Source organism: Ipomoea nil, unplaced genomic scaffold, assembly GCF_001879475.1.
Source record: "Ipomoea nil cultivar Tokyo-kokei standard unplaced genomic scaffold, Asagao_1.1 scaffold0804, whole genome shotgun sequence".
In the NCBI taxonomy this organism is placed as follows: Eukaryota; Viridiplantae; Streptophyta; class Magnoliopsida; order Solanales; family Convolvulaceae; genus Ipomoea; species Ipomoea nil.
The window spans coordinates 1,610,225-1,633,205 of NW_017617232.1; the positions used below are offsets into that span (position 1 = coordinate 1,610,225).

At 31.3% G+C, this 22,981-nt stretch overlaps 2 protein-coding genes across 6 annotated transcripts in view; one reads left to right on the forward strand and one right to left on the reverse strand.

Moving 5' to 3' along the window:
* Positions 1–19,540, forward strand: part of LOC109177353 (50S ribosomal protein L18-like) — a 37,901-nt gene extending 18,361 nt beyond the window's left edge. Inside the window, exons 1-4 of one of the 4 annotated variants that reach the window (XM_019326691.1) lie at positions 26–278; positions 1,107–1,479; positions 11,644–11,653; positions 19,529–19,540. In XM_019326691.1, the coding sequence (XP_019182236.1) occupies positions 1,109–1,465 (357 nt within the window). In that variant the 5' untranslated portion in view covers positions 26–278; positions 1,107–1,108 and the 3' untranslated portion in view covers positions 1,466–1,479; positions 11,644–11,653; positions 19,529–19,540. Of the gene's footprint in view, positions 1–24; positions 291–1,105; positions 1,689–11,643; positions 11,654–19,528 lie in introns of those variants that run through there. The other 3 variants (XM_019326692.1, XM_019326690.1, XM_019326693.1) reach the window with 3 other exon arrangements.
* On the reverse strand, positions 11,823–15,953 carry LOC109177352 (ubiquinol oxidase 3, mitochondrial-like). 2 transcript variants are annotated; one of them, XM_019326689.1, is made up of 6 exons: positions 15,899–15,953; positions 15,724–15,860; positions 15,499–15,675; positions 15,258–15,386; positions 12,764–13,252; positions 11,823–11,959 (listed from the first exon to the last, which is right to left on the reverse strand). In XM_019326689.1, exons 2-6 carry the CDS (start codon positions 15,808–15,810, stop codon positions 11,900–11,902), a joined length of 942 nt encoding a protein of 313 aa, XP_019182234.1. In that variant the 5' UTR covers positions 15,811–15,860; positions 15,899–15,953; the 3' UTR covers positions 11,823–11,899. The 2 variants fall into 2 exon arrangements, with proteins under 2 accessions (XP_019182234.1, XP_019182233.1); XM_019326688.1 differs by having other exon boundaries at positions 15,499–15,860; positions 15,899–15,952.
* Positions 19,541–22,981: the final 3,441 nt, after the last annotated feature.

The following is a 22,981-nucleotide window of genomic DNA, read 5'->3' on the forward strand; positions in this document are numbered from 1 at the left end:
TAGAGTGTTGTGTATCCTTCCGCCTCCTTTCTCTCTCGCTAGTCGGAGTAGTCGCTACTTCCCCTCTGCCCCTTTCTCTCTCGCGATTCCCTTCTCTTCTCCATTCTTTGTCTCTCAGATCTCACTCATCTCAGTATATCACCCATCACTCTCTCGCCTTCTCCAATCTCCGCCTCTCACCTCTCGCACTCTCTCCGCGGCTCCGCCTCTCCGCCGGAATACGACTCTGACTCCGGTCCTCTTGAGTCTCGCCTTCGCTCAGGGCTCTCGGCCACTCGGTGAGTCCTCTCTAACCTCTCAATTTCAGTCTTTTAGAGTTTAATTTACTCATACTGATAGTCTTTGTAGTTCATTCTCTTATTTCATCCTTACTAGTTAAGTTTGGTTTGAATTTATTGTTGCTTTTCTTCCCCCCCATTATTTATAGAACAGTCTCATTTTCTTATGTCTGATATTTTGCACCATTATTTCCCTCTGCTGATTATTCCTATAATATCCTTGCCCATGTGCATGTCGATGGAATTATATCCAATTTGGCCAAAGAGATTTGTCTGATGTCCAAATTGAAACCAAAACTATTCATCATTATTTACTAAATTGAGACTTGGACCAAAACCAAACTAAGCTTAAAGCTTCTAGAGTTCTAGGGCCAAATCTGAAATTTACTCGACATAATACTGAAGCTTTATTTCAACCCCCACTCCCAAACCTTGAAATGTTCACTTTGTCTTCTTGGAAGAATAGATCTTTGTGATGCTTTATTCTTCCTAAAGGATCTTCAATTCTTCATATTTTTAATGCATTTTTTGTGGTTTACTACGTGCTAGAGATTGCTATTTGAAAGGATTGTTGTCTTACATGATGTTCCTGTTCCTTCTGAATTCTGATGCTGTATACCATTTTATGCATCAGAATTGGATGTATGAAATTCACTCTAGTTCTTAATGCTTATATTGAGCCCAAAATTGAAAACCAAGTAAAACTATATACACTGAGCTAAACCTTGAAGTCTTGGCATGATTGTCACCCAATAATAAGTCTTCTTCTTCATTATAGTTATGCGCAAGCTGAATTTAATGTTTTTTTGTGTGTGTCGTGTAAATCAGAAATGGTTATTCCTCCACCAGTTAGACCAGAAAGAGTCACAAAGTTCCTCAAACCTTATGTCTTGAGGATGCACTTCACGAACAAGTATGTGAATGCTCAAGTAGTCCACACACCAAGTGCAACAGTTGCCACAGCTGCCAGCACACAAGAGAAGAGCTTGAGGTTGGGGATGATAGAAGCGAAAGAAAACACCCGGGATGTTGCTGCTGCTGCAAAAATAGGCAAGCTGCTGGGGGAGCGACTGCGGGTCAAAGGCATTCCTGCTGTTTCTGTTTTCTTCAAAAAGGATCAGAGATATCATGGAAAGGTCAAAGCTGTGATTGATTCCATCAGGGGAGAAGGAATTGAATTGGTTTGAATTTGGATTCTGATGAATAATTCCCAGTTTATTTCTTGAACAATTTATGCTAAAAAACTTGGGTTATTTGATTCAAATGCATCGGGGGGAAGGGAAACTGGAAATGTAATATTTTTTAGGGTGCTATGCACCAAAGGATTTATGCAAGTTTATTGGTACAACAAACATTGAAAAGTTAGCGTAGATTCTTCATGTTTTCCTGCCATTTTACTCAAATTACTCACCTACTTGATGTTGCCCTTTCATCTTAAAATCTTTATTACACTTTCTTTTAGTATCACTTGCATCTCTAATGGGAGGAGAAAGGAGGAGAACAAATTGTACTATTTTTTTGTTTTTTTTTTTTTTGTTTTTTTGTTTTTTGTTTTTTGTTTTTTGTTTTTTTTTGTTTTTTTTTTTTGTTTTTGTTTTTTTTGTGCTTGAAACTATGAAGAAAATATGATAAACTCAAATTTGCATCCTTATATTGTGGATAAGGGACCATAACGCACTATAGATCCTAGTTTTACCGGACGTCATTTTTGATTTACTTTTGATGGTGACGGATTGATTGTTTCATTCATGTTATAGTTTTTCTTTTTGTTTTTTTTCCTTCTTCTATAAAGCAGTGTCATATGTTATGAAATTTTGTACATTAAAAGTATCAATTATATTATGAATTTATATCTTGTATTGTGAAATTTGGGGTCTATAAAACATAAGTTCTCTACTTAAATTAGATTTGAAAATAAGTAAATACATAACATGTGTATATGTCTTGTGTTATAAGTTTTTGTGTTTTGTGTTATGAATTTTTATACTTTAAGAGTATGAATTCTCTACCTAGAATATATTACTGGTTGTGTAACACACAACATATTGTGTCTTATATTATGCATTTATGTCTTGTGTTTTGAATTCGAGCATATGGAAAATAAATTATCTATCTAAATCAGATTTGAAAATAAGTAAATATATAACATGTGTATGTGTCATGTGTTGTGAAATTCTGTACCTTAAGAATATGAATTCTGTACCTGGAATATATTATTAATTGTGTAGAAACATGAAAAACGGGGAAAAATTAAAAATTTATTCAAATTTAAAGATCAAAACGACATCGTTTTGATCTAGATTTCACAATATTATATAAACTTGGTTTACGATATAAATTGTCCTCAAATTCCAAACCATATACAAAGAACAAAGTTTGTCCAAGCTAAAGCCCTAATGTTGTTGCGAATCATTGTCGGCAAATTATTGTGTGGATCATGGTTCACATAATGCTGCACGAATCATAACAAAAAATATATTTTTAATATCCTAAAAGTACATTATTCGTGTATTGAATGTACATTATATAAAATAATGTACTTTCAATTATCAAATAATGTACTTTTTTTAAAAAAATATAATGTACATTTTTAATATAATAAAAATATATTATTTGTGTAAATATACATTATTTGATAGTATAGTCCACACAATAATGGTTGATCATTAACACCATAGCTAATCATACCGATAAATTATATCATGGATTATGTTACATCTTGCATTGTGGACTCTGGTACAAAATAACATTTAGATATATATTTTCAATTAACATATTATGTTCTTGTCAATAAATTGAATTGTAACATGTATAAAAATTAAATGTAGCACCTCGGGACTAACTCAAGTGGTAGATCACATGATCTTAACTCTTAAGTCACCACTTCAAGTGGAAGGTGAGAGTTTGACTCTACTAGGCACTAGCAACATCATCTTGGAGCTAGAGCTAGCTCCCAAGTATACCGAATACGGATGGATTCATTGTGCAAAGAGTTATGTACCAATCGTTATGCAATGGAACCGTGTTCACCATCCATGGTGAACACGGTCCCAACGGTGTTAGTGAACCGTTATTTTATTTTATTTTTTTTCTTAATTAATCGCGTGACTTTTCTTCTTCATTTTCACATTTCGCGGTTTCACTTTAATTTGAGGTGAGCAATGATTTCGGACATTCATAAATTATGAATCCATGGTTGCACATTCACTTTGGAACCATGCCTACACATTCCCGTCCGAAACTATGGCTGCTCCTCTGTAGCGCAAGCTTCTTCAACATTCATAAATTATGAATTTTCTGTTATGAGATTATGAAATTTCTGTTATGAGATTATAAATTTTCTGTTATGAGATTATGAATTTACAGTACATTCATAATCTCATAACAGAAAATTCATAATCTGACCAAACGCGCGCCGTTAACACCACATTAGCGATTTTTTTTTTTTTTTTTTTTTTTTTTTTTTTTACGTAAAAACGGCGCCGTTTGAACCCGTGTTCACCATTCATGGTGAACACGTTTCCAGGGCATAATTTGCCGTTATGTACCCCTTCCTGCAACTCTTGAGCAAAGTAGGTCCATTATAAGAGTACTAGATTTACACGCGCATTGCGCGAATGAGTTAATGCCCAATGTTCATATTTAAATAAATATTTAAAGGTATATCAATGCAAGATTATATATGAGAAGTTCATACATAGGTAATTGAATGTAGAATTTGTTTATTTAAATATGCAACTCAAAGTATATGAATGCAAGATAATATAGGAAATTCATTATAATTGTCACTAAAATAAATGTTCGCAATTTTGTAAAATTGATAGTATAAATACTTGATCTAAAAATGATAGGCCACAATCCATCATATGTTTATAAGTGTAGGTACTATCCCACTACGTCCTTTTGGGATGCTGTGGTAGGCCACAATCCATCATATGTTTGGCGTGGAATTGTTGAGGCGAAGGATGCAATAAAACAGTGGGCTAGGCGGAGTATAGGCAATGGCCGAACAACCACCATAGGGGGTTATCCATGGCTAGTCACGGCTGAGGATCCTTATGTAAGAAGACCGTTGCATGAGTCAATATCTAATGCACCGGTCAGTTCGTTGATGAATGGAGCAGGAACTGGGTGGGATCGTGAATGTTTTATGGACTTGTTTGATGGGAGGGAGTCTGAATGTATCCTCAATTTGCCGGTAAGTTCTCGTAGTCCTAGTGATGCATGGGTATGGAAAGGGGATTCTAAGGGCCTGTATACTGTTAAATCTTGTTATAGGATGCTTGCGGGTGAGCTACCAGCTGATAAACCTTGGCGTTTGATTTGGAATCTACAGGTTCCACCGAAGGTCCGTGTCTTTGCATGGCAGTTAGCAATGGCGATCTTGCCAACTCGGGATGCTTTGCTAACTAAGCGAGTAGCGTGTACAGTTTAGTGCCATATGTGTGGTGCGGTCGAGGAGACGGCTGCGCACTTGTTCCGTGATTGTTTGTTTGCCCGTGCAATATGGGATGAAATTAATCTGCCGGCTTTGGATACTGATCAAGGTAATTTTCAAGATTGGTTCTTTGCACATCTATCTACTCTAACGGGTGAATTACAATGTAAATATGTGATGCTTTGTTGGGGGCTTTGGGGGAGTAGGAATGATGCTGTTTGGCGTGGTGTGCAGTTTAATAAAGGGGCTGTTTTGCGCAATACATTAGCATTCTGGGGGAATTGGTTGGCTGTGAGGGACGATGGTGTGCAGGGGCAGGAATAGCAGTTGGGGGCGAACATGTGGTTACGGCCGGTTACGGGAAGATTGAAGTTAAATACAGATGCTGCAATGGATTCTGGCCATAATATCATGGGGTTAGGCTGGGTGTTGCGTGATGATGAGGGGCTTTTTATGGCTGCTAAGAGTCTACGGGTGCAAGGGGCAAATTATGCTGTGCATCCATATGCACCATACATGGTGCATACGGATGCAAAAACGACGTCGTTTTAATAAAACACGTGTCTCCCCTTAAAAAAAAAAAAATCAGGTTCGATTCCCAGCAACAACATATGAATTAAAATTCCATAATCGATGAACTATAATTCCATAATCGATGAACTATAATTCCATAATCTAATCTATGAACTAAAAATTCCAGAATGAATGAACTAAAATTTCATAATCTATAAACTAAAATTTCAAAATCGATGAACTACAATTCCATAATCGATGAACTATAATTTCATAATCAATGAACTATAATTCCATAATCTATGAACTAAAATTCCAGAATGAATGAACAATATAATGTTGTTGCTGGGAATCGAACCTGAATTTTTTATAAAACGACGTCGTTTTGGCATCCGGATGCACAGCATAACTATCCGGTGCAAGGGCAGTTTTCTGTTGCAGAAGCTGAGATTTATTGTATTCGGGAAGCACTGGTATGGATGCAAAACACTGGCATGGGTGAGGTAGATGTTGAGACAGACTCACAGTTATGTTATTTTGCTTTGTGCTCGGAGTTTTTTTTTTTTTTTTTTTTTTTTCCTGCTTTTGGCTTTTTAGTAGATGATGTGAAACAAGTTGCCTCTATGATTAACGGGGTTAACTTCAGTTGTGTCAAACGATCTGCGAATCGTGCGGCCCACGCTATAGCACGGGATGTCGTTTATGTGTCAAGTCCTGGGGAGTGGTTGGATTCACCACCCCATTATTTTGTTTCTATTCTTGAGAATGATCGAATGAATTAAGTTTACTTCTTCAAAAAGAAAAATGATAGTCTAAATAAATATTACTTTTGAATTTAATTTTTGTAAGTATTCTTAATTCTCTTTTGAGTAACCTTGGCATTGTCTTCATCTTCACTATTTATCCTCTTCCTTTTTGTTGGTACTATGTTATTTGCAATTGGGTTACTGTTGGTAGCATAGATGACAACGTCATTCTAAAATTGGGTCAAAAAGCTATAATGCACATGGGCCAAACCACCCTAAAATATTGAACTCAATCAAGTTAAATAGTCTAACTCATGACTTTGTAAACCCATATGTTCTTTCTTATATTTTTAATGTAGGACTCTTAACAAAGAATCAAGAAAATAAATAAGATTTTCAACCAAGAATACTTGGCTTAGTCAAGAAGATGATAAAGATTGAATCTTGATGCAGGCAAGATGCAAAAAACACAAAGATTTTTGAAACACATATGATAACTTAAATTTGATTTTAAATCTGTCATCGTAATAGGTACTTAATTGTACTACTTGTCTAGTGTATTACTTGGTCATTTTGGCTTTGTATTGTTTTAAATGTGTTAAGTGACCAATTATTGAATAAAATATGTGGAAGGAGCTAATTGAGAACAATATTGTATTTTGAAGGTAAAAAGGACAATTTCAAATGCAAATTAAATTGGAGAAAAAAAGGAGTAAATATGATGGAAGTCAAAATAACGTCGTCACATTGGAGTGTCACATGCATAATGTAGTTCATGATGAACAAATTTAGAAATTCATTCTCTGCTATCATGGTCTTGTGTGGGAATCATATGTGAGGCATTGTCTGCTATCACGAGGCTTCATCACGGCGTGACAAAAAGACGTGATGCAATATTCTGAAAAAAGTATTCTACTGTCACAACTGTCCATCACGACGTGAGGGAGCTCGTGATATGAAGTTCCTGCGATATGATCAAGGCTATTACAAGGCGTCATCACAACATGAGAGGACCTTATGACACAACATATTTCAAAAAATATAAATAGAAGAAATTGAATTCTATTAGGGGGGACTTTTGGATTCTTGACTTTGAAACTTTTTCCTTTAGACTCAGGCTCTGTTTGGCAAACCTAGCTGAAAAGCTATAAGCTAGGAGCTGAAAGCTGAAAAGGAGCTGAAAGCTGAAAAGCTATAAGCTCGGAGCTGAAAACTAAAGAGCTGTTAAGCTAGCTGTTATGATTGATAGAGTTTGGTAAAATTAACTTTTTTGATAAGTTGATAAATGTAAAAAGACTAAAAAGGACATCTTCATAAAATTTAAATTAGTTTGTTTACATATTAAAATTTAACATTTTGTCTTTAAAAAAAATTAACATTTTGAAATAAAACTATTAGCATAATCATGATCTAGCATCTCATAATGAAGTAGCAATATTGTTACAAATCTAATAATAATAATAATAATAATAATAATAATAATAATAATAATAATAATAATAATAATAATAATAATAATAATAATAATAATAATAATAATAATTGTGGTGAAAGTTGCGGATAATTTAAATGAGAAGAGAAAAAAGTTTTAATTGGGAAGAGTAAATGCTGTCATTTCTTTAAAATAATAAGGATAAAGATGAAAAAAAAGTTAGGAAGCTAGGAGCTTATTTTGAAACGCTACCTAAAGTAGCGTTCCAAAATAAGCTCTTGGCTCTGTTTGGCAAACCTAGCTGAAAAGCTATAAGCTAGGAGCTGATAGCTGAAAAGGAGCTGAAAGCTGAAAAGCTATAAGCTCGGAGCTGAAAATTGAAGAGCTGTTAAGCTAGCTGTTATGATTGAAAGTGTTTGGTAAAATTAGCTTTTTGATAAGCTGATAAATGTAAAAAGACTAAAAATGACATTTTTATAAAATTTAAATTAGTTTGTTTACATATTAAAATTTAACATTTCGTCTTTCAAAAAAAGTAAACATTTTTTAAAATAAAACTATTAGCATGATCATGATCTAGCATTCCATAATGAAGTAGCAATATTGTCATTGGTTGAAGCCATATTGCTAATTTAATAATAATAATAATAATAATAATAATAATAATAATAATAAGCTAAAGATGAAGGGATTGACGTGAAAGTTGTGATAGGGGAAGAGAAAGGGTTTTAATTCATAAGGTTAAAATATGTTATTACTTTAAAATAATAAGGGTAAAGATGGAAAAAAAGTTAGGAAGCTAGTAGCTTATTTTGAAACGCTATCTAAAGTAGCGTTTCAAAATAAGCTCTTATTTTAAGCTAGGAGCTTATTTTGGGAACATTACCAAACAGAGCTTATAGTTTATTAGTAGCTTAAAATAAGCTATAAGCTCCTAGCTTAGCGTTGCCAAACAGAGCCTTATTTTAAGCTAGGAGCTTATTTTGGGAACATTATCAAACAGAGCTTATAGCTTATTAGTAGCTTAAAATAAGCTATAAGCTCCTAAATAAGCTCTGCCAAACAGAGCCTTATTTTAAGCTAGGAGCTTATTTTGGGAACATTACCAAACAGAGCTTATAGCTTATTAGTAGCTTAAAATAAGCTATAAGCTCCTAAATAAGCTAGGCTCTGTTTGGCAAACATAGCTGAAAAGCTATAATCTAGGAGCTGAAAGTTGAAAAGGGGCTGAAAGCCGAAAAGCTTTAAGCTCGGAGCTGAAAACTGAAGAGCTGTTAAGCTAGCTGTTATGATTGAAAATGTTTGGTAAAATTAGCTTTTTGATAAGCTGATAAATGTAAAAAGACTAAAAAGGACATCTTCATAAAATTTAAATTAGTTTGTTTACATATTAAAATTTAACATTTTGTCTTTTAAAAAAATAACATTTTGAAATAAAGCTAAGCATAATCATGATCTAGCATCTCATAATGAAGTAGCAATATTGTTGCAAATCTCATAATAATAATAATAATAATAATAATAATAATAATAATAATAATAATAATAATAATAATAATAATTTTTGCCGTGAAAGTTGCGGATAAAAGGAGAAGAGAAAAGGGTTTTAATTGGGAAGGGTAAATTAAGTTATTTCTTTAAAATCTACAATTCTAATAAGAACGAATAATGTTAGGCCCTTAACTGGAACAAAAAAAATGTCGGTACTAATTGTTTCTTAAAATGAATGGTTCATAGTATTTTGATTTTAGTATCTTTTAATGATTTTCCTTATTTACCCTCTGTTATATTATTTTCTTCCCTTAAATAACCCTAAATTCCGTTAATTTAAACTTTAGTAACGGATATTCCGTTAGCTATTTATTATTCTTAACATACTCTTAATTTATATAAGGTCTTAGGTTCGAACCTCATCCCAAGTATAGTTGGCATAATTGTTAAACATATATTATGAATATGTTAAAATGTATTAACAAAATATATAATATAAAATTTAACATAAACTTTGGTCAAATAATTCGCAAGACTAAATACATAGCATTCAAAGTTGAGCATCAAAGATTATAAATCAGGAACTACTTTAAAATCATTTGGTTTTCTTGATTTTTTTATATAAAAAAAAAATTTAGGTTAAGTTTTTTTTTTTTTTTTTTTTGGTTTAATTAATCTTCTTCTGATTATTTAGAACAAAATTTAATATTTGAATTATGCTTTTGCATTATTAGAATGATTTAGGTCATTATGGTATTAATATTTTTTGTATTTTTTTATAATGGTACAATTGTACTTACTTTACAAATATTATACTATTATTTTTTTTATCAGACAAAATTGTTTTTACATCATTGTCATACCTACACGGCCTAACTACAAAGTTGTTGATCATAAATACAATTACACATGAACTCTAAAATGGTAGGATCATTTTTCAAATAATTGACAATGTTAACATCCTACTAGCACCAATTGAACAAGTTTACACATCAAAATTTTATCAATGCATGAAAACTTCTAAATAAATTTGTAAGTTAATTTTTACTATATCATTATATTAATATCTATTGTAACCATATATTTTGAATTATTTATTATCATCCTCTATTGATAGCAATTGTATCAATTTTCATGGACAAACTCTCAAAACAATTTGTCTCAACAAGGAATGGAAATTTTTTTAAAAAAATCATTGATTTTATTATTATTGAAGAAAAGTATGTACTACACTTTATTACTCTTATTAATTAAATAAATTAGTAGCTACAATAAAAAATAATACATATGCATTTAATTAATTTAGAATTAGATGTTTATAATGTTGTATTTTAAAAAAAAAAATTATTCATTATAAAAAAATTTAAAAGAAATATAATTTCATTAGTTATATTATCTTTATTTTCTACAATACAAAGATTCCTTACCTTCAAATTTATTAATTTATTATATTCACTACATTGTTCATTGTCTTCTTGTTTACATTATCTTGTAATTAAATATCAAAGTTATAATACAAATTCTTAATATTTTGTTCAATACTTTCACATGATAACCTACGACACACATCTCACAACACATGAAACATGTAGGGAAAAAACTACCACTACTAAATATCAATAGGTGTTTGTACGCTAAAGAGTTCATATTACAACTAAAATCACAGTCATATACACAGCAAGACAAATCTAAAACTTCCCACACTATAATCTCATTGCATGATGAATCTCTCTATGCTGCTACCAGTAACCTAATTGCACATGACACACTATCAATAAAAAAAAAGGACATGTACTGAAGATGAAAACAATAACAATGCTACCCAAAAGAGAATTAAGAAGAGTTATAGAAATTTAAATCAAAAGTAGTATTTATTTAGACTATCGCTTCAAGAATAAGTATTTAGACTAACATTATTACAAAGTTGCAAACATTTATTTTAGTGACAATTATAACTTCTCATATATTATCTTGCATTTATATACTTTAAATTACCGATTTAAATAAATAAATTCAACATTTATTTACCTTTGCATGAACATCTCCTATATAATATTGCATTGATATACTTTGAAATACTTATTTAAAAATAATTATTGGGCATTATCTCATTCGCGCAAAGCGCGTAAAAAAACTAGTAATAAGGATAAAGATGGGAAAAAAGTTAGGAAGCTAGGAGCTTATTTTGAAACGCTACCTAAAGTAGCGTTCTAAAATAAGCTCTTATTTTAAATTAGGAGCTTATTTTGGGAACATTACCAAACAGAACTTATAGCTTATTAGTAGCTTAAAATAAGCTATAAGCTCTTAAATAAGCTCCGCCAAACAGAGCTTATAGCTTATTAGTAGCTTAAAATAAGCTATAAGCTCTTAAATAAGCTCTGCGAAACAGAGCCTTAGTTACTTTCTCTACAACTGCCAATTTCCTAGAACCCTAAAAAGGGATTAAAAAGGCAAGATGATAATTAAAGAATTAGATGTGATGACCTCACTAATTGAGGAACTAAGTCAACTATGTCATCATAATTAGAGGACTAAAAATTTATATATTTAGAAATTATATTTAAATTATTATTAAACACTAAAAAATGATAAGATAATATTAAAGAAAATAAGTGAATAAAAAAGAGTTGATTTGATAAATAATAAATATAATAAATAAAATAAATACAATGAGACAAAATAAATATTCAATATTCAACTACATAATGCACAATATTCAACTGCATATATAATTTATTTCGTACTATGTGGTCTAATGGTACCCGGGTTGGACTTCCATTTGGAAGATTACGAGTTCAAGTTTCAGTGGAGGCGTTATTGGTTCTTTGTGTTTCAATAGGTTGAGAAAGTTTATGAACAGATACTACAATGTAATAGAGCCAGTAACTTTCAAAAAAAAATAATAATAATTAAAGGCCAACATTTACAATGAATAACATACATGACAGATAACATTTTAATAATTTAATTATGTTAATAACCCTTTCCGAAGGTTAATCTAATGATACCCAATTGGAGCAGGGTACTCCTTCAGCTCATGCCCTTGGCATTGTATATCCTGTAAATATGAAGACAAAATATATCAATTAATTATTGAAAAGAAAAAAACATTACCAATGTTTTAGTAATAATGTGGCACATAATATGCATCAAAATTATTTACTTGAAATAAATTGAATTTTGATTTAAAAAATAGAAAAAATTACATTTTTAGTGCTCTAGTTATACACATGTGGTACACGCTTTATCTCTATGTTACATGCATGATCATTTTAACTCTTAAGTTATGCATAAAGTGGGAGTTTAGTCTTTAAATTAAAAGGGTCAAACGCGTCACTTTATTAAGTGACGTATTGGTCAGTAATAGTTTTCGAGGGACTAAAATCATCACTTTACAAAAAACTTTGAGGTTAAAGATAGCACATTTAACTCAGAGACTAAGTAAGTACCACAGTTATAACTGAAGATAAAAAAAAATGTAATTTTCTCTATAAAAAAATATATTATGATTCATTTAGCTAAATGCAACACTACTTCGGGGGGTCACCCGTCCAAAAGTCATTCACGCTTAATTAATCACATTCTTTGGGTATCTAGTTGTTTTATCCCACTTAAAATCAATTGGTGATAAGTAGGTTAACATTAACCATTTAACCACATCCCTCCATGGTAAGCCATAACGCCAAGTCTCGAATCGAGCATGGGCTGAACTCACCCAATCCGATCAACACTCAACAGTTAATTTCCGGTTCCAAAAACCGGCAGTGTGCTATATTATTTAGCTATAAAAAGATAATTAAATAATGAAGAAACATGATTAGAAAAACTAATAAATTAAATGAAATGATCCTAAATTACTTACCGAGGCAAAGTGATTAAGGTCACGGTGATGTGCTTCATCCGCCCTAATCACAGTGATGACGTCTTTGAGCCTAGCATCCGGCGGCAACCTCCAATAATCGATGGCGATCGCCGGCGCCGGAGAGTTGTCGAACTTGCCGTTCTCTATGTCGTTGAGAAACTCAGTGTAGGAGTTGACGGCCTCCTCTTCGAGGTATCCGGTGATGCGGTGGGCGAGCTTGGGGGAGGCCAAGTAGGTGAAGAAATAGGCGTTGAAGAAGAGGCCCTGCACGGTGAAGACGAGGGCGCGCTCGTACCATTGGGGATTAGAAAGCTCGATGAATGTCATGAGGTGCATCCGCTCGTTCTCCGCTTCTTCCAGGAGGGCTTTGATCCACCCGCCGCTGTGCTCGAACCGCCGCAGCGACTTGCAGTGCAGCAGCATTCCGCCTACCATCCCCGGCACCGCCGCCACCGTCTCCAGCAACAGGGCGTGGCACATGTGTCGTCTCTGTTCAATCAAATTAACATTACTAATCAAGTTAATAGCATGATTATATTGGAGTTGCTTTAGGTATTTATTTTCCCAGGGTGACAAGGGAAACTTGTAGTTACTATTCGAGAATGTGTATGGAATAAACCTTGCTTGTGACTGTAACTAGCAAAGGACCACAAGGCAGTAAACCTGTCTAGATTACTCATAGCTGGTCAGTTCAAACCAAAAAAGTATACGAGAGTGTGCAATTGGTAAATCCGACCTTGTGACCTTAACCAACCTAGATTGTGATATGCACATTTTACACTCATATTTTAGGTACATCTTTATAATAATTTTGCATTGGTTATTTAATATTATCTAATAATTAGTTCTTTTTATATATAATATATAATATAATATATAATATATATAATATATAGTATATATATAATACATACTAATATATATATATATATATATATATATATATATATATATATATATATATATATATTGCGCACAAACTAAACATATATATATATTTAATATATATAATATAGAATGCACTAATATATAGACTACGTACGTACATATATGCATTTTAATATATATATTAATGTCAAATGTAGTTTGGTCCAACGGAGATGCATGCAAAATGATGGTAAATATTGTTTTGGAAGAAATATTCAATTCATGCGAAGCAAATGGTGGAAGCTGACTTTGGTGCGGAGGAAAATTAGTAATTGTGTGGTAGAGAATAGCTTAGGTTATTTTTAGAATACTATAAATAGAAGAAGTTTCCTATTGTAAAATGTTCATTCTTCCCTCCTATATAGTATTCGTTGAAGTTGTTATCAATGTCCATTTATGGCTAATTTCTAGTTGGTTTAGTGAATTGAAGCCCCGGAGTTCATAACGCTGTAAGGTTATTTATTTAACTTTATTATATATATGTTTTTATGCATTTTGAGTATTAAATATTCTTCTAAGTTATTTGAATAGTTGTATCATTTAATTGCTAGGGAGGCCTACTAGTTATTTATTTGATATAATTATTTGCTATATTAGATAATGTTGTGCTACAAATTATTCTAATATTCAGTAGCAACTGAGGTTAATTATTGACGGCTTAGTGATAATTGGACTCGGGGAGAATATTTTCCTAAATTAAATGCAACCGCTTGTGCTTGTGCTATTTAGTTTGTCGGTTTTCCTAATTCCTATTGCTGCTATTAAATTAAATCTATAGCGCTTGTCTTAGGTTATTTAGTAGTTAGGGGTAATTAAACCGCGTGTGCTTTAGTTACCTACAACTAAGGGAAAACGGAAATGAAATAATTTCACGACAAATATTCAATTGCATATTAATTACTTTATTAATCAATGATCAGTGTTAAATTCCGGTGGTGGATCTTTACTAACCAAGGTCTCCTATTATAAGTGTTTTCGATATATTATTTTCATTGCTTTATTCGTTCAATTAAATTTCTTGTTTATTTAAATTCTCTTTTGTTTTATCTTTACTCTCGATATATTGCAAACCCCCCACCTTTAATTTGAGCACAGAAGTTAAACTAGTTACTCCTCGTGGGATCGATCCTTACTCCCGCTACTACGTTTGTAAGGTTTTAATTTGGAAGCCTACGACAGCTCACCAGATTGCTTGAGCAACTCAAGCCAAAAAAGGCATAGTATCCTAGGTTGTGCACTAGGTAAACCTTGCCTTGTGACTCTAACCAACAAAAGACTGCAAGGTGGTAAAATTAGTCTAGATTACTCATAGTTGATCAGCTCAAACTAAAAACGTATCCGACTGAGGGTGTCTGCGGAAGAAACCTGCCTTATGACCCTAACCAGTAAAGGATCACAACTTCACAAAGTGATAAACTAGTCTAAATTACTCATAGTTGATGAGCAAACTAAAAAAATTGAGATTCAAACTATATCTTAATTAGTTATTTTGGTTGTGTTACTCTCCTTAGTTATATATTTTTTTTATTAATGCAATGATTGGGCATTTGCGGAATATTAATATTACCTGGAAGAAGAGGTAGGTGGGGTACTTGAGAGTTTGGACTGTCCAATAAGCAAATTTGTCCATGAAAGTGGAAGCTACATGGTGCTTCTTCACATCTATTGAAACATCTGCCGTGTACGTCTCCCATGGCTGCATGTCCACATTCAAATTTCAATTTCACATCCACAAATTAAGCATAAATTAAAGCTTAATTATTAGTAAACTATGAAAGTGACCAAAAAAAAAAAGTTTAATTACATACCCTAAAGCAATTCCACCTCCATGGAGACCCATCTGCCTTAGAAACCTTAGGTGGAGTCAACCCCCAGTAACTGCTAACCACAACCTTATTATTATCAACGGCCTTTCCCTCACCGTCACCCGCCGGCGGCTGTGTTGATTTCTTCTCTTCGCTTGCCACCGTGCTCCAGTACCGAATCTCCGGCGTCGGAACCCTCAGGACTCCGATTCCTCTGCCGGCGCCGATCCCGTAGGACGATGACATGGAGAAAATCGACGGTCGGAGCTGCCTTAGCAGCGTCCCGGACAGTTTAACCGCCCCGTTATGACTCATTAACGTGATCAACAAGACAACAACTGGAAAACACAGAAATGCTATGAATGGAGGTTACGTTGGTTTGTTGTTGAGGATTGGAAGAAATTAAAGGGGAAGTTGAAGAACACTTTGATGTATATATGTTGTTGAATTGTATAGTTTTGTGGGGCATAAACACTACTTCTCAAAAGTGGTTTATATATAGTGTTTGATTTGGATTTTTTGTTTAATAGTTATACATATTTGAATTTTCCAATGGATAGAGAAAGGAATAATATTGCATGATTTTTTTTTGGTGGTTGAATCTCATTAGCTCATCTCCAAAGAGACGGCAAAAGACTATTTTGCCAAAAAAATTGGCGCATTTTGACTTTAACGGAACACCAAAATTGTTTTTTTTTTTTTTTTTTTTTTTTTTTTTTTTTTTTTTTTTTTTTGTGTTCAACACTCAACAGTGGTGCGCCAAACATGACGCAATACTATTTATTCATGTTTTGCTTTTATTTGTTAATTCTTTTTGTATCATTTATTTTATTTTCATGTATTTATATATTTTATTAAATACTTAAAACATAAATTTTATATTATTAAAAATAATTTATATCATTTGAAAATCTCATTGATTAAGACGATCAAAACAAATCTAATATTAGATATAGATTAATAAAAATTAAACTATATAAAATCTAATTTTAACAAAATTAAATTTGTAGAATAAAAATATTATTTGCATTAAAATTATATTTTACATTAAAATAAGTAAAGTATTAATATAAATTTTTAATTTATAATAATATAAATTATTTTAGTGTTGGAATAAAATCTTGTGTAAGAATATACTGAAAATATTCTTTTGGTGTAAAATTATTTGGTGTTTTGGGTTGGAGGTAGATGGACTTAGGATTCGTGAGAGGGTCAGGTCAAGATGAAAATATAATACTTATGCTATAAAATGTAATACTAATCAGGAATAAATTGATTGTTACTTAGAAGAGAAAATGTAATATTTTTGAGGAAAAAATGTAATACTTAAGATTAAAATGTAATATTTATATGTTCAACAGTTACTTAATACTTATGAGAAAAAAGTATAATACTAATCAGGGATGAATTAACAATTGTTACTTATGAGAGAAAGTGCAATACTTATGAGGAAAAATGTGATACTTTTGATTAAAATTGTAATACATTTGAATCAAATTGTAATATTATATGTTGAAAGTTATTTATGGAGAGAATTGTAATATTTATGAAAAACTCAACTAATTTCAGGGTTGAAGATTCGTGAGACGATCTTATAAGAAATTTTGTCTTTTTCTATAACATCTTTTTTTTTTTTTTTTTAAAAATATGTAAATTATGTGTTTGATTTTTCAAAAGGAGAGAGCTAGCGACAATAGAAGGTTTCTTCAAGAAGATTTGGAATATATAGAATGACCGCAAATTATGCTGTGGAACTGTGTTAAAACGGTTCATAATTATGAATATATAGTTCAAAAATTATGAGCATATAGTTTTATAATTGTGAACATAGATTTGTGAACATAATTATGAACATATAGTTCTGTAATTATGAATATAGAGATTCAATAATTGTAAATATGAAGTTCAAAAATTATGAATATATAGCTTTATAATTATGAACATACAATTCATTAATTATGAACATAGAGTTCAATAATTATGAATATGAAGTTCAAAAAGTATATATATATATATATATATATATATATATATATATATATATATATATATATATATATAGTTTTATAATTATGAACATATAGTTCAGTAATTATAAACATAGAACGAGTCAATGCCCAAATGATTTTTTGTTTTTTTGTTTTTTGTTTTTATTTCGATAGTTTGGTCATCAAGGTTTCGTACAAAATTAGAATGCAAACACTAGTAAAATAAATCCTATACTTTAAGCGTTTACATAATACATGAAACTGTCACTTTTATTTTTTAAAAAGAAAATATTGGCATGAATGACGTATCTTGTACATAAAACAAAACTTTCGATAATGATTTTTTTTTTTTTTTTAGCATTGGTAATTATTAATGAATTGTATTTGGTATGGTTTAGTTGTTAATGGAATTATTGAGATGTATCCATCAAACCAAAGAATTGTCAAGTTGGCAATTCCAATCTTGCAATAATGTGAGATATTTAAGTTGATTAATTTTAACCTCACATTAACTGATGGAGAAAATAGATTTTTTCATTTAAGTAAAAGATAGTGATTTATGATGTTTGCAAGCAATAAATAAGTAATCAGGACACAAAAATATTTAACATGAAAATCATAACGATAAAAATCACGAGCCTTTTAAGTTAAGCCAAACCAAAATCCATTATATATATTGGAGGTATATGTACAAAGGCAATCATGCTATGGAGTGAAAGGGTAAGAAAACTAGATAGAAGAAAGATTGTATAGAACTGAAAATGAACTTGGGATCCTTTGTCTGATTCCGGAGCTTTTATATAAGTTTCTTTCTGTGCAGTTGCATGCAAATTTGTAACTTCCCGTAATTTTTCTTACTTTTTTACTGGACTTCTTCTTTGACTAATATCATAATAATAATAATAATAATAATAATAATAATAATAATAATAATGATAATAATAATATATGGATATTATTCCATCACTTAACACATGTGAACAGACAGCCTAGACATTGCGTAATTGTGTTGTGTTTTATGTTCTGGAACTTCAATCCTTTGTCGGAAAGAAGAGGAGACAACATACTTTGCGGGTCATAATTGATTAAAGAGTAAATACTCAAAATGGTCCTTCGACTATAACTAAATTCACAAATTGGTCCTCAACTTTCAATTTCAACCAATTAAGTCTTTAACTTTGTAATTTTAACACAATTTGATCCTCTGTCTATTTGACCATTTGTTGACTGTGATTTTTGAGGATATTATGAAATTTCATGGTCCATCGTCAATTTTTTAAGGTTCTGATTGTATTTCCAGACCGCACTGTTACATTTGAATCCACTGTTGAAAGCAATCTACCAAATCCGATCGCCTTTCTTCATCCTCCCTTTGGATTCAATGTAGTTGAGTTCGTACTAGAGCGAAGAAGACGACGTGTTTCCGAACCAGTGCAACGTCATCCTGGAGGCCTCCACGTGCTCCGATGAGAGCTGAAGGTTCTTCTGTAGATCGTCGATCACGGTCAACAAACGGTCAAATAGATGGAGGACCAAATCGTGTCAAAATTACAAAGTTAAGGACTTAATTGGTTGAAATTGAAAGTCGAGGACCAATTTGTGAATTTAGCTATAGTCGAGGGACCATTTTGGATATTTACTCTTGATTAAAAGGAATAACGCGTAATTAATTATATTAATTATTTTTTTTTTTTTAGTATAGTACTGACTCGGTTATAAATTACAATGTAGTATGAAGCACACAGAGTTAATACCAAATACATGACCTTCCACTTAGTAGAGCCACTTCGTGCCACTAGACCACAAGGTCAATGACAAATTATATTAATTATTAATTAATTAATTTACGAGAACACTTCTCTCTGTAAAAAATATTGACACATCCACTCCTTTCATCTTGATAAATCAAAGGTTAAGATCACACCATTACTAAATGTTCAAGTTTGTAATAATTATAAAATGAATCGCGCTCTTAAAATTTTTCAATAATTATAAAATTGACCTTGTATTTTTTTTTTTACTAAAACCTTCTACCATTGATAAACCCTGATGAATGACTAAGATCAATCATCACTTTTTACAGGAGGACCCTATTCTCATTTGATCATTTCCCTATATCAACAAAAAGTGTAATTAAATATGACAACATATTAAAAGCTTAGTTTCCTTTTATATAAAATTTTTCTATCATAATATGCTAAATAAATTTTGATACAAAGATCAAAAAATGAGTTGTTATACAATGGACCAGGGTCCACATTGCAAGGTGTACCCGTGTTCAAAATACATAATTTTACATTTATAATGTTCACAATTTACACACTAGATGTTCACAATTTACAAAATTGTGAACATTTAGTATGTAAATTGTGTATTTTGAACTCGGGTCCAAAAAATAATTTGCCTCAAATAAACTACTCCGTATCAAACTGTGTCAAAACAACAATTTATCAAATTTTAAAAACCTTCAAATACTTACTCACACTCAATAATTTTTTTTTTTTTTTTTTTTTAAAGAAGAAGATGAAGTGCATTTAGAACATAATTTTCTAATTAAAATTGCTGAGAGATAATGTGGCACACGATTTGGTAAATATAGTTTTTATAATCATCACATCATTGAAGTACTAAATATTGGCGTATATTACGTAATATGGTGCTAGGGTTGGTTTCGGCTACGGTCTCTTCGCCTAGTTTGCTTGATGGTTTAAATTATGAAGCTCAGAATACTTGATAGTGGATCAGAGATTCTTGAGCCAATAGTTAGCGTGTAGGAATAGCCAAAAGTCCTCCCCTATAGCAATTAATGCGGTATTTATATAGGGAAGAAGAGGGAACAAGCTCCAGTCTCACAGCATGTACAGCCTGTGGTACCCATGCACGGGCTCAGTCTGGGGTCCAAGGTGGCTTGACCACGTCTCCTAATATTCTTTGGTTTATTGGGTGCACCGCCACTGCGTTCTGCCAATAGTATTAGGTAAGTAGGTCGGTCCCGACCTGATTAAGTCGGGACACATGGAATACTATAGTGCCTGCGAATGGTCGCCTAAAGTAAAGCTCGGCAAGGAAGATGGTCGGGAAGGTAAGCGTACCAAGTCGGCAATGATCGGGTCAGGCCCCAATCAAGGAATGGGTCCAGATCCGACCGGAATACATACGTATAGACGGATAGGGAATAATCCTCATCAATCACCACCACCACCATCATGGGGTGTTTGGAAAATGACTTAACTTATCAATCAAAGTCTAACTTGATTGAACAACTTTAACTTGTTTGACAAGTCAAACAGCTAACACAATCAGAAAATGTAATACGTACTAATAAAAAACAAAGTGCTTGTTACTTATAAGAGGAAGTAGTGTAATATTTTTGAGGAAAAATGCAATACTTTTACATTTTAATTTAAAATTATTACATTTTTTTCTCAAAAGTATTACACTTTTCTTTATAAGTAACAAACACTTTATTCTTGATTAGTACTGTATTACATTTTTCAATATGAGTATCACATTTCCATCTTGACCCAACCCGTCTCACAGGAGAGTCACTCATTTTTAAAACTTTTTAAAGTGTGAGTATTTAATTATATCAAAAACTTGTATGGGACTGTCTCACGGATCCTTGTCCATGAGAAGGGTCAGGTCAACATAAAAATGTAATACTTATACGGGAAAATGTAATAATAACAAGGAATATATAGAGGTGGCCAAAGTCCAGGCTTGAGCCGATTCTGGGCCTAGACTAGCACGGACTGAGGTACAGGCCTTGAATTACATGGGCTGGTTTAGTGCCGGGTTTACCTCGGGCTGGTCCCAGGCCTGGGCCTGTGTCTCTCGTGAGCCAATCTTGGACTATGCTCGAAATTTTTATTGTTATTATTTTGATATAAAATAACTATACTTTAAAAAAAAAAAGAATTGATCCACTAACATAATAGTTAAAAATCAAAGTTATATCTAATTGAGGGTACTTCAACTTTTTGATTCAAATAATGCAAATATATATATATATATATATATATATATATATATATATATATATATATATATATATATATATATATATATTTATTTATTTATTTATTTATTTATATATATATAATCATTAAGGGGTTATTTACTAACTGGAAATTTCTAGAAATTAGAAAATAGAAAACAGAAAACATGTTTACTAGCACAATATTTCATTTTGAAAATTGAAAATAATTTTCCAATTTTCTAGAAAACTGGAACACTCATAAAAACTGTTTTCTAAATGGAAAACAGAATCATCTATCATCTATTTAGTTATATGTCACTATAACCTCCTTACTATGATTACATTCATTATCATCTTATTTCACTTATCACTATCTTCTATCTTTTCTACTTACTTTACTTGTTTAAACATAACTTATTTGCTTACACTTTAAAGTTAGACATGATTTATATATCAAAATTAAGAATTAAACTCTATATAATGTTTTAGATTTTGATTGAAGTCAATAGATTATTAGTTCGAATAATTTTAATTATGTTACATCGTAATACAAGTTCGGTCCAGATATCGGATATTGAAATCTCACATATATTAGAATTCAAAGTAAAAGTTATATATTCATATACATGTCATTCAAATGAATATATCCAAAAAATATTTTAAATATTAGCTCAAAAAAATAATAATATTATCTAAACTAAATTTTAGGTGAACTTAATAGGTTATTGGTTCAGATATATTTTTTAGTTATTATGCTATATACAGATATATATATTTTGTTCAGTTATCAAATGTAAAAATCTTACATATATTAGACTTAAAAGTTAAAAAAAAAATATTCCATTTAAACCAAACATATTTAAAAATATTTTAAATATAAGATCTAAAAATCACTTGAAATTAAACTTATGTTAATTTTATAATGTTAATCTAAAAAAAATAAGTGTTAGCAAACAAGTTTTCTAAATGGAAAACGGAGAATGAAAACTAAAAAAAAAAAATTATAAAATAGAAAACAGAGAACAGTTTTCTGTTAGTAAACGGACCATAAGATTTATACATATCATCATCAATAATTTAGAAGAATCAAAACCACATAATTGTAATTATGCTAGTGTCACTAATTTGATTGCTATTATACAAAGTAGTTATTACCTCATGATATAGAGCAATTTACATATAAAATTTCATTGAGTAGGTGTATATAAAAAAAAAAAAAATCTTTAAACCATGTGCACACAATATTTTAAAATCAATTTTTTTTTTATTGTATTTAAGTCATTTAATACATTTTTCTAATTGGTTCAACAAAATCACTCAAATTTTGATCAGTTTGATCTCTGTATTGAACACATAAATTTTGAATATGAGTGCAATATTGAGCATTAACAAGTAAATGTAAGGTTTCAAGTAAATGATATATAGATCTTGTATAGAAAAAAGCATTATCTAATAAAAAAAAAAAACACTTTAATTATTAATTCAAACACATTCGTGCCAAAGTCCGTGTTAATTCGTA

Coding starts and splice junctions, on each gene's coding strand:
- LOC109177352 (XM_019326688.1), bottom strand. CDS start 15,810: ATGAGTCATAACGGGGCGGTTAAACTGTCCGGGACGCTGCTAAGGCAG. Junction 15,387..15,498: donor GGAGGTGGAATTGCTTTAGG/GTATGTAATTAA, acceptor GTGGACATGCAG/CCATGGGAGACGTACACGGC. Junction 11,960..12,763: donor ACCTTAATCACTTTGCCTCG/GTAAGTAATTTA, acceptor TCATATTTACAG/GATATACAATGCCAAGGGCA.